The sequence below is a fragment of the Ostrea edulis genome, chromosome 7, assembly GCF_947568905.1.
Source record: "Ostrea edulis chromosome 7, xbOstEdul1.1, whole genome shotgun sequence".
NCBI lineage: Eukaryota > Metazoa > Mollusca > Bivalvia > Ostreida > Ostreidae > Ostrea > Ostrea edulis.
Genome location: NC_079170.1, coordinates 78527370 through 78541005, shown reverse-complemented (window position 1 = coordinate 78541005; position 13636 = coordinate 78527370). Strand labels below are relative to the sequence as shown.

Here is a 13636-nt window from a genome sequence, read left to right as displayed (position 1 = left end):
CAAATATGCAAACTTGAATTGGTTCATTAGTTTCCTGATTCATTGCGTCGGGGTATCGTATTAACCAATGGAAGTAAAAGGCAACAATATTAGACGTTGTTAATAATAAAACAACCGTACATGTATATAAAGCGACTGTAAGTCAAACAGGAGATAGTGAGGACCTCTGTCTTTGACTGTGCGGTTTTCTGATCATTACTTAATTAGATCTGTGTTAATAATTGTGTTGGCTCGTTTATTGACAAAATGAAAGCCGTCACTATATTAATTCGCTGTTTTCTGTACATTATTTTGTGTACTTTGTCAAAAGCAGATGTAAAAACCCAACGCTACACGATGGACACTTCACTTGACAATAAAATGTCGAATGTCAGCCTCATGGCAATACATCATTCGGAATCCCTCGCTAAATGTTCTGCTATGTGTGATGAACTTTGCGCTTGTTTTGGTTTTAATCCCCAACAACAGAATTGCCGTGTCCATCAGTCATGTAACCCATCAGACATGACCGTTATTGAAACAGGATGGAGGAATTTTTATGCTAACGGTATGTTGTCTCACAACCCTCATTTTTGGGACTTGAACTTTTCTAGGCCTTTACGCAATCTGTTCATGAATGTATACTCTCTCTCTCTCTCTCTCTCTCTCTCTCTCTCTCTCTCTCTCTCTCTCAGTAGTGAATGGACTGAATTGTGAATGGTAGCGGAAATGTTTGAACCGATGAAATGTACCCTTGTTTCTTTTAGAACATTTGGGATAAATAGGATAAATATATATTTTGTTTTGTAAGCTCGATATTTCCTTGTCAATGATTTCCAGGCGATGATAAAGTTAACGTCTTCTCTATGTGGCTCCTTGTATTAGAAAAACGGAAAGCAAATCATGCAAAACCTTTGCATTCTCATATGTTATACAAAAAATGTTTGAATCGACAATCGTATCAACACATCTACATCAGTATATGCATTAACGAGTACTACAACCTAATATTATTATTAACAATTAATAGTTGATCATGTATTTTTGCAGGGCGTAAGAATGTTCTGAAAAGTAGCTGCATGGAAATTTTACAAAGTGACCCAACTGTGAAAGGAAAAGATGGGGTATATTCGATAAATGTCACTGATCAAAAAAAGACAGTGTACTGTGACATGACTACAGATGGAGGGGGCTGGACGGTGAGTACCTGGAAAATGAGAAATACACACCGCATGCATTTCTATGGAAAACGAAAATAACGTTGTAGTCCCTTATAGTCTTTGTTAAATATATGAAGGATCTGAGCTGTGCATCAACAATTGCCTGCTCGTTCTGTTAATCAAAATAATGTGTACTGGATATTGAAAAAATATAAATATTGAATAATTACTAATGGTGAAATAACCTGAATCGATGGTTTGATTTACATCCACTATAAATACGAATTATCTGAGAGTTCACAGATACGTGTCGGTAGCAGACACTCTAGTAAAGAGGTCACCTTACCTCATTGCCAGTAGTAAAGAAAAACCCAGAAAACTTAAATCTCCCTGAAACAATACTTTGAGGAAGTGCTCTTAGGTGGGAATTTTTGTTTTTATCACAACACACATTTCTATAACAGACATCTTCACTTGTTCATTAAACACAATGTGTTCATATTCTATGAATCTATACAGCTAAACACAACATTGTTATGGGTCGGAATCACCTTTCTAACTCCAGCAAAAAAAATAACTATACACGATTCAAAGATTTAACAGTTTATAGGAGTTATGAGATTGGTCACTGTTCGTTATCATCACCTTGCATACAAACATTTGCAGTAAAATATATCAATGGATAAATCCCAACATACAATAGGCTAAACAAAAACATAAAGCAATATCCGATGTTGATTTACCACTTACCGTTACGAATGTGGCTACACGTGAATAAGGCAGTCTGAAAGACTGTTGTAAAGTCGTCATTAAGCCCAGTCCTCAGTAATAGAATTTACAATGTAGTTCTATCAAATTGCGTATATACTACCGCAAAATTTACAGTATATTTGTGTAAAAATCGAAATAAGATCCCCGAGAATTCTAGTATGTTTTTGAAATTATACCATTGTAAACAAACAGTTTATTACGTCATCGTATTTGAACTCTCCCAACGATCATTATATAATAGAGCATTTAGCATGTGGTATGTGTCAATATCTAGTACAAGCGCATTACACAATAATATGTTCAAACTAAGTTGACCTGTACAGTTAAATGCATTATTTTCTAATTTTTGATCTTCGCACAGTTAAATCGGATAAGATTATTGTTTTCAAGTTTCAAAGAATTGCAACAATTTTATCATATGTTGAGATTAGTTATATAAACTATACTTTTACTAGTAAAGAGAAGACAGCCATGAAAATGCTGTGAACATGACGTGGAGACTTGAACATACATGTAGTACACTTCAATCATGTGATTAGTATCCTGCCTATATATAATATGCAGATTAGTCTCTCATACAGAGTAAAACCAATCTAGAAAGCATCTATTTTAACGACTTTCAACGTGTTCGGAAATAGACGACGATAATTCGTACTAAGTGATGAAGGCTTCATATTTCCATTAAGGAGGTACTCTACATCGTCATAATGGCTGGCTTCCTTTAAAAACATGGAGGAAAAAGTCAATATGAGCAGTATTTGACTTTTCGTTTTCAATTTGAATACCTAGCCGAGTAGCTCAGTAGGTTAGCATACTGACTGCTAAACTGTAGGTCGCAGGTTCAAGTCCAGCAGGGGTTTTAAAAAAAATTCTGATTATCTTATATTAAAACTGGGGTTTTTTGACAAAATAAAGTAGATTTGAAAAATTTCAACTTCAAAATATTTTTGTACATATCCTCCACTTTTCATCTACATCAAATTTCTCTGGTGTAACATACCTCCTTAAATACTGACAAGTAATACGCTATTTCACTATTTGCATTGATGCATATAGGTCTTGAAATGAACTATGTATACATTTGATTACCTCACAGAAAAATGGAATTGGTAGGTTATATACTTTGTAGGTTATTCAAAAACGACAGGATGGCTCAACAGACCTTTATAAGACTTGGGCAGAGTACAAGAAAGGATTTGGAGACCCATCCACAAACTATTGGATTGGTAGGATTACTATTCATGTTACATGTACATGTAGAACGATTGAGATAGAAAACAGTTTGACATTAAAATATCATTGGATCAATTTCCCTATCCATGTTAACATGGTCAATAAGTAAATCTGAGAATACTTATGATATCAGGAAACATTTATCTCCCCAAGACTGGTAAATTTAAGTTGATCCCTATTATATACAACGTACATATAGCAAATACGTACTAATGTATCCATGGTTTCCTGGAGAAAAAAGTGATTTTGCATAAAGGAAATGACTTAACGAAAGTGAGATATTGCAGGGCCAGGAAAGGTGTGTGTGACTACATTGCACGTTTCGTGTATGAAAGGTGAAGATACCGAACAGTGATCAATCTCATAACTCCTATAAACAGTATCATTTTAAGTCAACATTTCGCAAATTATATGGTTGTGATAACAATCTAATTTACAAATACAACTTGTTAAAAGGTCGAGTACTTTCTGATGTATTTAACACCAAATGTAAGCCTTTCTTTATATACTAAGTTTTACTATGGATTTCGGGGGAGCATGTCGAGGGGATTTGTTACCATTTTTCAAAGAAAAGAAATAGATAAGATTCTTTACTTGTGGTTTCATACTTTTCTTTTATACGTGTACAAAATAGTCAAATGAATTTGGAAAAGACTTATTAATCGATGTATAACAAAATGAAACAATAATACTGATAAAAATATAGCTACTTATATTAAGCAAATTACTAGTACTCTAAGGCGTTTTCAAGGGTATGAGGAGGAATGCAATAATAAGACACAACTAAATGAAATTAAATGACCGTATGCCATAAGATCTTACATTTTTTGCCCAACTATCTATTTTGTATTGCTTGTAGCAGTTATGAGATTGATCACTGTTCATTATCTTCACCTTGAATCTGTAAAATTATCAAAATGAAAAACTAAGAATAAGATCGACAGTTAAAGTTGTTTCAAAGTAGAGCACTATGCAGGGTATTAGAAATTAACGAAATAAAACATTAAGAAAATTTAAATATTTGTATTAAAAACGTCCATTGAAAAAACAAAGAGCAAAAAAAATAACCAAAAAAAAAAAAAATCACAGCTAAAACGTCTGGAAATGCAATTTCAAAATGTGGGGGTTTCAAAAGTCTCAAAAGAATGAAAACAATACCATGCAACAATTAATGTATTTGAATATCACTAATAACCAATCACAAAATCTAATATTCAAGATTGCGATTATTAGATATAAATGTTTAGAATTTATATACGAGAAGAAAATCTGACGCTTGCCGTTATTAACGAATGTTCAATACCTGACCATTAACCTTGTAGTGGGTACTTTTTGTAAGTTTGGAATCCAAAATGCTCTAAAATTTTAGAAGAAACAATTAATACATTTCATGTCTGTAGAATACTTTTTTTTTTTTACATGTTTCTATAACAAACTGAATATGCATATCATTTCTTTCCATGTACCAATGGTTTTTTTTTTATTTCTTAAACAGGGAACGATGCAATTCACACTTTAACAATGAACAATCAGGAACTACGAGTGGATCTTTTGAGTTTTGATGACGCGACAGCGTACGCCCTGTACTCCGCATTTAACATTGGAGACGAGAGCAGTAAATACCGGCTTACATTGACGGGGTATAGTGGAACGGCGGGTATGAATGTTTTGCATATCATCCTAACTCACCACAAAAAAAGACTTGGAAATTACATTAACAATACCTTACAAAATTAGATTTGATATGCAAAAAGCTCACATTAATTGGTCTTTAGAATTCATTGTATTGCTTTGCACTACATGATAGATGAAAGGTGAAGATAACGAACAGTGATAAATCTTATAACTCTTATAAACAATACAAAAAGAGGGTGGGATCAGGTGCCCGGGAGGAGTAACCATCCCCTGTCGACCGGTCGCACCCTCCGTGAGCCCTAAATCTTAAGGTAAACGGAGTTTTCCGTAGTCAAAATCAGTGTGTCAAGAACGACTTAACAATCGGTATGAAACACGTCAGACAGCATTTGACCCAATGAAAGGTTGTATTGTCTAACTAGTTATATTGGTATATCCATCATACAAAATTAATTATTTGATTGATCAGTGTTCGTTATCGTCACCGGTTACGTTACATGCAGCTCAGTGGTAGAACGTTTGCGTCGTAACCGGGGGGTCCAGGGCACTTATTCACAAAATATCTTACGACTAAGATGAAAAAAAGAATTCTGTCTGGTAATGAAATATTGATCACAAGGTCACAAGTATGTATTCAACTTTTATAAACCATGGATGTACTTTACATATTAATTAAGAATGTCTACAAGAAATGTAAAATAAGGAAATTACAGTGTTTGTAAATTTTGATCTTAGTCGTAAGATATTTTGTGAATAGATGCCCTGAGTCCAAACCCTGCTCGTGCAATGGCCGAGTCAAACCTAAGATGCAAACATAGGAAATTAGATTCTAATTGACTTTATATGTCAAAACGTATTTTTTAATAGCAATCAATGTTAATTTCTATAACAGATATTTCTTATATAAGCCTTGTTGATTTTGAAAATTCTTTTGGTGAATCACTGTGTAAGTTATATCCTTCATTTGATATCAAATTTTGCAGTATATAACAATTCATTCTCGAGAAACAGATTGAGTGTTTTGTGGATCGGATGAATTAGATGCCAGATATCGTACACCATTAATGGTCATCAAGTTTTACGAACTTACATTGAATACCAACTTTACAACATTACAAAATCTATGTATGTTTATTTTAAAGAGAGATGATATAGTCCTCCAAACCTTCCATGTCTCTTTCCATTATAACATACTTTGTATACATTGTATATGTAGATGCTTGTAAATGAGTTGACACTTCTTACAAATGTACAACAATTTATTGCTCCACAAACCTCATCTTCCCAAGGGTGGAAACTAAAAGCACAAATACACAAAGACATAGCACAAATACAATATAATAAATTCAACACACAAATATTCACTCACTTGAAATTGTATCTAAACGTTTCAAGCAAATTGTTTCACTACAGGTCCGCCATATTTTTACACGAAAGATAAAAAGTTTTGAAAATGCACAAAATAAACAAATTGCACAATTCAGACTTATGTAACACAGATCAATAACTATCTAAATATCAAAATAATGTTAAGACTAAATGTACGCACTGTTTAGGGTGCACAAACACCAAAGTCAGCGTTGAAAAAAGGCACATGTCGTGCTCAGGAAACAACAAAGACACAATAGAATATAAACCAATCCAGGATAAATTTCCAGGCCAATACCTCCCCCCTCTGGCTTCAGAGAAGCCAAAATATACACATAAAGAAGTTCACAGTATTTCTCCAAGCAAGTGTCAATAAACACATATTACTTGCAAGGGGCCATTGATTTCTCGGAAGCGAGTCATCCCGCATGAGAACGACGTCGTCTTTGTGGAACGTGGTGCCTTCAGCTGACCACTTCTGACGGATTTGTAAGTTCTGTAGGTATTCTGCCCGCCATCTAATCCACACCTTATCGGCCAGATGCTGCACACGCTTCCAAAAACTTCTGACGGCATCCTTTCAGCCAAATTCTGGAATGCTAAGATGAGGTGTTGAATCAGTTTTCTGCTGAATCAACATAGCAGGTGTGAGAACCTGAAGTGCTTCACGGTCGGTCGGCACTGGTACAAGTGGTCTGTCATTTAGGATTGCACTTACTTCCATTAGGAAGGTGGCAAGGATTTCATGTGTGAGAGGTGCTTTGTGGTTCAGAAGCAAACTATCTAAGATTCTTTTTGATGCACCAATCATCATTTCCCATGTCCTATCAAAATGCAAAGCATGGGGAGGATTGAAAATCCAAGTCATGTGATTTTCTTCAAGATATTTCCTTAATACAGAGCTCTCAACAACCTCTACTGGTATACCTAGCTCGTTGACGGCTCCAACAAAGTTTGAGTCTGTCTTTGGGCAAGACGACCATCAACTGCCATCCAAGGCTTCCTCTCAATTTGCGACATGTGACACAGGATTTAATATCTGATCGTATGAGAGTTTTGTCACCAACAACCCAGTATCCACCAGAACGCAGGGCACCCTCTGTCAACAGTCGTCCGTGATGAAAAACTTGGTGGTGGAATCTGCGCACAAGTAACCTGGTGGCGTAGTGGTTCTTAGGCATTATAATAGGGTGAATATTGATATCTCCTTGACTGAGCGTTTTGCTTTTGTCTAGTTTACCTCCTACACAGAGCACACCATTTTGGTCAATAAATGGAGATAAGGTAAGGAGTGGGGGTCCATTTGATAAGGGTTGTCCATTTTGAATGATTCTTATCACATCACCATATGCTTCTCTCTGTGTTGTCTGCATGACAAAGAGTTTTGCATTTTTGTCAGCTTCACTAGAATTTACAACACCGTGTTTCAAATGTTTGTAAATAACTTGTCTCGAGCACTTTACTCCTCGGACAAGGGATCCCCATGTTGAGAATCTTGATAATCTATCTGATCCAATCTTGTGTACAGCAGGTTTTATACCGTCTATTTCAGCCTTGTTGCATGCAAGTTCGGGTCGAATTTCACTGTCATTGCAAGATTCCTCTCATGGGTATTGCCCAGAAGAGTCACTTTCAGCTTACATGCCTTTTGACAACCGACTAGCGTCCACTGATCTTGTTGCTAGATCTGCTGGATTCTGGTTAGTGGGAATGTATGTCCACTGATTAGGCGCAGCCGATACATGAATCCGGTTCACTCGGTTCGATACATAAACAGAATCTACGAGTGGTGTTTGTCAGATAACCAAGGACAACTAGAATGTCCGTGTAGAATCCGAAATCCTGTTTGGATATATCCAGTTCTTCCCTGATTATATCAGCTAGTTCGACTGCAGCACACAATTCCATTCCTGGAATGGTGTTGCCTCCATTGGGTGCGAGTTTTCGTTTACCAAGAAGAAAGCTAACACTAGGTTCTAAATCATGGGATCCGAAGAGTTGGAGGTAAGCAACAGCTCCAATGTCATATTTGGACGCGTTCGAAACGATATGTACGATACGAGTGTTGGACATCTGGAATGAGCGTTTAGAATACTGTCTAGAGAGATAAACCTGATGTTTATAACAGTTATCAATACTCTGTTGTAGGCAAAAGTTGATGTTTATTGCAGTTATACATACTCTGTTGTATGAGACAGTTGTTTATAACAGTTATCAATACTCTGTTGTAGGAGACAGTTGATGTCTATAACAGTTATCTATACTCTGTTGTAGGAGACAGTTGATGTTTATAACAGTTATCAATACTCTGTTGTAGGAGACAGTTGATGTCTAAAACAGTTATCTATACTCTGTTGTAGGAGACAGTCATGTCTTTAACAGTTATGAATACTCTGTTGTAAGAGAGAGTTGGTGTTGATGACAGTTATCAAGAATACTCTGTTGTCGGAAACAGGAAAGTCCGGACGTTTAGACGTACACTAAGACTCATAGCCTAAGATGATTTAGGCCATTTTTGTAACTCTGCATATCGTTTAAATCTGCGCAGATACCTATCCATTTCATCTTTCCCATCACAATCTAGTTCGTCAATACAACCTATCATTGGCTCAAATGCTGTCTGACGTGTTTCATACCGATTGTTAAGCCGTTCTTGGCACACTGATTTTGACTGCGGATAACTCCGTTTACCTGAACATGATATAGGGCTCATGGTGGGTGAGACCGGTCGACAGGGGATGCTTACTCCTTCTAGACACCTGATCCCACCTCTGGTATGTCCAGAGGTCCGTGTTTGCCCAACTATCTACTTTGTATTGCTTGTAGGAGTTATGAGATTGATCACTGTTCGTTATCTTCACTTTTCATCCTCAAAAGCTGGGATTTTCGGTCCCTTAAACTTAACACTCACCTCATCGATACCCGCGGCTCTAAGTTTCTCTTTCTGGTGCAGTATTTCCATTTGTTGCTGATGGACTAGTTGCTGCAGTTCCATATCTTTCTCCTATTTCTCTCTCGTTGGCGTATATTTTATCTCTTCTCTCACTAGCGTATATTCTAACTCTTCTCTCACGCGCTCCCTGTCTGCCAGTCGCTCATCGCGTTGAATATCCTGCTGAGCTTTAACAAATTATCTAAGAGTATCCTTCTTGTAATCTAACGATTCTCCATAGTCAATAATCTCTTTCAAAGCCTCTGCCATAATGAAAGTTTGTCTAACAGAAATTTATACAGACAACAAAATAAAGGCTACTGACATAGGAAATTTCCCCAAATACCAGTCGATACACACCTGAGTTTAGTACATTGTAGCAAAACAGTACATACAACTTTATTTTACACGCGCGTCAAATTACATGAAACGCTAACAACTTACAGATACACAACTTACTGAGGTGTTTCATCAATTTGGAAATTTAATTATATCAGCGCTAACAGCCGACCCCAAGGTCCCGTTTAACTGTTGTCCAATAATCTACAAAATTCAGCAATTCAATGATATTTAACTAAACAATCAATCAACGAGTATATCAAGTTAATATAATACAAGTTAGAACTTCAAACCAAATTTCTATAGATGATTGAAAATTTGAATTTGATACAATCATACAGTGAAAAGTTCAGAATTGAAAATCCCAAAAGTTCGTGCTGGTTAAAGAGTAACACTATTGCAGGAAAACATTTCGTCCATTTCTTTAACTTCAGCACCAATGTACGTAGATATGACTCCTTCAAAAGTTCAAATTATACTCGGACGTTGTTAGACTCGTTTTCATCTTGAAAATCTGGACTTTGGTTCCTTAGATAGACCCCCTCCTGATAGATGTTAACCATATGGCTGTGGAGGATTATCTGCGTCCGTTGGATTTGTATCCCACCTCTGACACCATTGTTACAGGTTGACGGGGTTGGCTTCAGGATTGACAATCAAAAACACAAGATTTCAAACGTTTTCATTTTATATTGCAGACATTGTACATAGTCATTATCCACTGCTGGTTCAGGAATTCCTTACTAGCAATGTTCACATTTGGTCCGGTTTACGTTGAACACCAAGTACCATGGGTCATTACACCGGGACCTACATACACAATAAATACACATTAAGTGACACACACATTAATACAAGTCATTACTCACATAGTCCACCATACGTAAGGGAAATTATGTAATTACACGTTGCAGCGGTGCATTACTTAAATCTTGCATAAAATGCTTACTTCACAAATTACACACTCAGTTCACTGGAAATTAAACTGCATTAGCTGTAACTTACACACTTTAAAATCAGTATGAATTACATTCACATTATGATACTAAAAATACGAGAGTCATACGAATACGTTCTACTCACTACTATTTCCTAAATAAATACACACTATACAAACGAAATAATTTATCAAACACAATAATAAACACTTCGAAACAACAGTTATCCCGTAAAATCAACACGAGAAAATGTAAAAGTAAAATGCTTTACTCACCTCAGAAGTCGTATCTGTACGAATTTCTAACTTAAACTTAGGAGTTTGACAAAAAGAGAATTTGCAGGAACCCGTGCTACTGTATTGCGTGAAACACGGTCCAAAGGGAGTGAAATCCTAAACTCAGGTGAATAAATACAGGTATCGAGGGGTTCTCTGAAGGTCTTTGACTAGAGGGGTCCTCTACAGGATAACTGAAAACATACTGTACAAACATGTAATACCGTAAATGTGACATAGGAGATAGCTGATTTATAACAAGTATCCATTATCTGTTGTACGAGACAGTTGGTGTTCATAACTTATCAATACTCTTTTATAGGAGACAGTTGATGTCTATAACAGTTACCAATAATACTCTGTTGTAGGAGACAGCTTATATTTATAACAGTTATCAATACTCGGTTATAGGAGACAGCTGGTGTTTATAACAGTTATCAATATTCTGTTTTAGGAGACAGTTGATATTTATAACAGTTATCAATATTCTGTTTTAGGAGACAATTGATATTTATAACAGTTATCAATACTCTGTTTTAGGAGACAATTGATATTTATAACAGTTATCAATACTCTGTTTTAGGAGAAAGTTGATGTTTATTAGAGTTATCCATACTCTGTTGTAGGAAACAGTTAATTTTTATAACAGTTATCGATACTCTGTTGTAGGCGACAGTTTGGGGTACCACAATGGACAGAATTTCAGTACATGGGATCAGGATAATGACGTAGACAGTCGTCACTCTGCGGTCGACTTTCACGGAGCCTGGTGGTACTACTACGGTGCTTACTCCAACCTGAAGGGAGAATACGCCGGGTCTGCTGTCACTAGTCACACACACCCCGTCTGGTTCAGTTGGAAATCTTATACAACGTTAAAAGGGACAGTAATGCAGATTAAGCACAAGAATTAACATCAATATGTACCGCACTTAACATCTTTTAACATCAATATTTACCGTATTTAACAGATCTGTTAACATCAATATATATTACGCTTAATAGATATGTTAACATCAATATACAACGCGCTTAACAGAGCTGTTAACATCATATACACCGCGCTTAACAGATCTGTTAACATCAATATATACCGCGCTTAACATATCTGTTAACATAAATATATATAGCATTTAACAGATCTGTTAACATCAATCTATACCGCGCTTAACAGATATGTTAACATCAATATATACTGCATTTAACAGATCTAATAAGACCCCTGAATTAACGTCAATATATACCATGTTTAACAGATCTGATAAGACCTAAGAATTAACATTAATATATACCGCATTTAACAGATTACGAAATTATATCCTGGATTTACTTATTTTACATCAGATATATATGATGAAGAAGGATAGTAACGGATAATTCATCAATATGAATGAAATTATCAGGCATTTCCACAATCCAATGTTTTATTGAGTAGTGAACATTTATTAGTATAAGTCACTGATTATTAAACTCTGACAAATGATCTATGTAGTACATGGTCTGTATTAGTTTGATCAACACATGAATGTTTGTGGTGTATTATCAATTGTCATAATAAATGCTTGTAAATATTGTAAATATGTATGCCATTGAATGGCTTCCTAAAGAAATAATTTGCATTCCAGAAAATAATCATCATAAAGACTTCTTATTTTGATGCAAGGTGAAGATAACGAACATAACAAATTTTAAAAATAAAAACAATTATCAATTGTGAACAATTATCGTCTCATTAATGATGATTTATTATTGTGGGGTGGTGAATATATTTTTGTAGAGAACAATATGCCTTTTGTTAGCTTACAGAAAGATATCCGTGATACCGGTCGTTTTCATTTTCTTAATATTCAAGCATTAAATTGGTACCGTACAAGTTTTACATTGTAACATTGTAAGCGATAAAAATATATGATAGTATCATGCTTTCTCCGCTTTTTTCACACTAATGAATATCTAAATAGTCACTTATACATTATGATAGTATCATGCTTTGTCTTTTCTCACACTCATGAATGTTTAAATGGTAACCTATATATTGTATGACATATGTAATTGTATGATCTGTATTTCGTAAATAAATCGCTTATGCACAAGTTCAACACATTTAGTATTCATTATTTCTATTTGCCTTCAACGGCCCCGACTCTACTGCATTAAAAGACATCGTAAACCAGCACAGTTACTAGTATGTAGTACCCAGACTTCTATCATACTAGATTACTGCCACCTTGAGAACAGACTCCAAAATAGGTCTGAAGTTGTTGTTTTTCTTGGTCAATCTTGGGGGTGAGCTGGTTTGTAAACTCGTTAAACATGGCACGTGATATGCACACTATATATCTGTTTTACACACAGTTCCAGTCCGCAGCCAAGCCGCAATACCCCGTCAACAGCGGATATACAGCGCATAGATTGAATATATATGTATTGCATATGGAAGGCGAACGTCATCCGCAACCAAAATTATGTCTAACTAAAAAATCCTGGCAATGGAAAAACGTGTCTCTGGCAATAATTGCGGAGGTGTACAGATGTCAGCCGACTCATACAAGCGTGTTTCACGAATATTGTGGATGTTTAGCGAATACAAACCAATTTTGTGCTCCGCTCCCGTAATGTAGGAAAGAATAACGTAAAACGATATCTATTAGACATGACTGGGGCTATGAAATTTTAATTACTTGTGAACATTAGACATGACTGGGGCTATGAAGTTTTAATTACTTGTGAACATTCACTTTAATCAATAGAGATGAAGTAGATCCCAGACAAGATCTGAACGGTTGTTTGTGTGTTTTGCGTTTCGTTGATAATTTTTCACTCCTCTTCAATAAGTACGACACATTTAGACCTGTGCTCAGCGCTTAGGGCGGTATTACACGCCAGGTAACCGGGGAATGCACTATGACTATTAACGCCCTGACAGTAGCACAGTCAATATATACTAGTAGGCCAAGTGAATGAAATTCGAAAGATGACATGAACCCGTAAACCGAAGGTACAGTC

At 35.8% G+C, this 13636-nt stretch overlaps 1 protein-coding gene and 1 long non-coding RNA gene across 2 annotated transcripts; one reads left to right on the top strand and one right to left on the bottom strand.

Moving 5' to 3' along the window:
• Window positions 1–352: 352 nt before the first annotated feature.
• LOC125657251 (ficolin-1-like) lies at window positions 353–12713 on the top strand. Its single transcript, XM_056145417.1, has 5 exons — window positions 353–547; window positions 1030–1178; window positions 3040–3136; window positions 4639–4800; window positions 11300–12713. Exons 1-5 carry the CDS (start codon window positions 361–363, stop codon window positions 11542–11544), a joined length of 840 nt encoding a protein of 279 aa, XP_056001392.1. The 5' UTR covers window positions 353–360; the 3' UTR covers window positions 11545–12713.
• On the bottom strand, window positions 9462–10860 carry LOC130048552 (uncharacterized). Its single transcript, XR_008797335.1, has 2 exons — window positions 10631–10860; window positions 9462–10227 (listed from the first exon to the last, which is right to left on the bottom strand). It is a non-coding gene; the product is annotated as an uncharacterized LOC130048552 (long non-coding RNA).
• Window positions 12714–13636: the final 923 nt, after the last annotated feature.

Excerpts from the sequence above, each read along its gene's own strand:
- LOC125657251 (XM_056145417.1), top strand. The coding sequence starts at position 361 with ATGTCGAATGTCAGCCTCATGGCAATACATCATTCGGAATCCCTCGCT. Across the intron at positions 3,137-4,638 it reads ATCCACAAACTATTGGATTG|GGAACGATGCAATTCACACT; the intron begins GTAGGATTACTA and ends TTTCTTAAACAG. Across the intron at positions 4,801-11,299 it reads GGGGTATAGTGGAACGGCGG|GCGACAGTTTGGGGTACCAC; the intron begins GTATGAATGTTT and ends ACTCTGTTGTAG.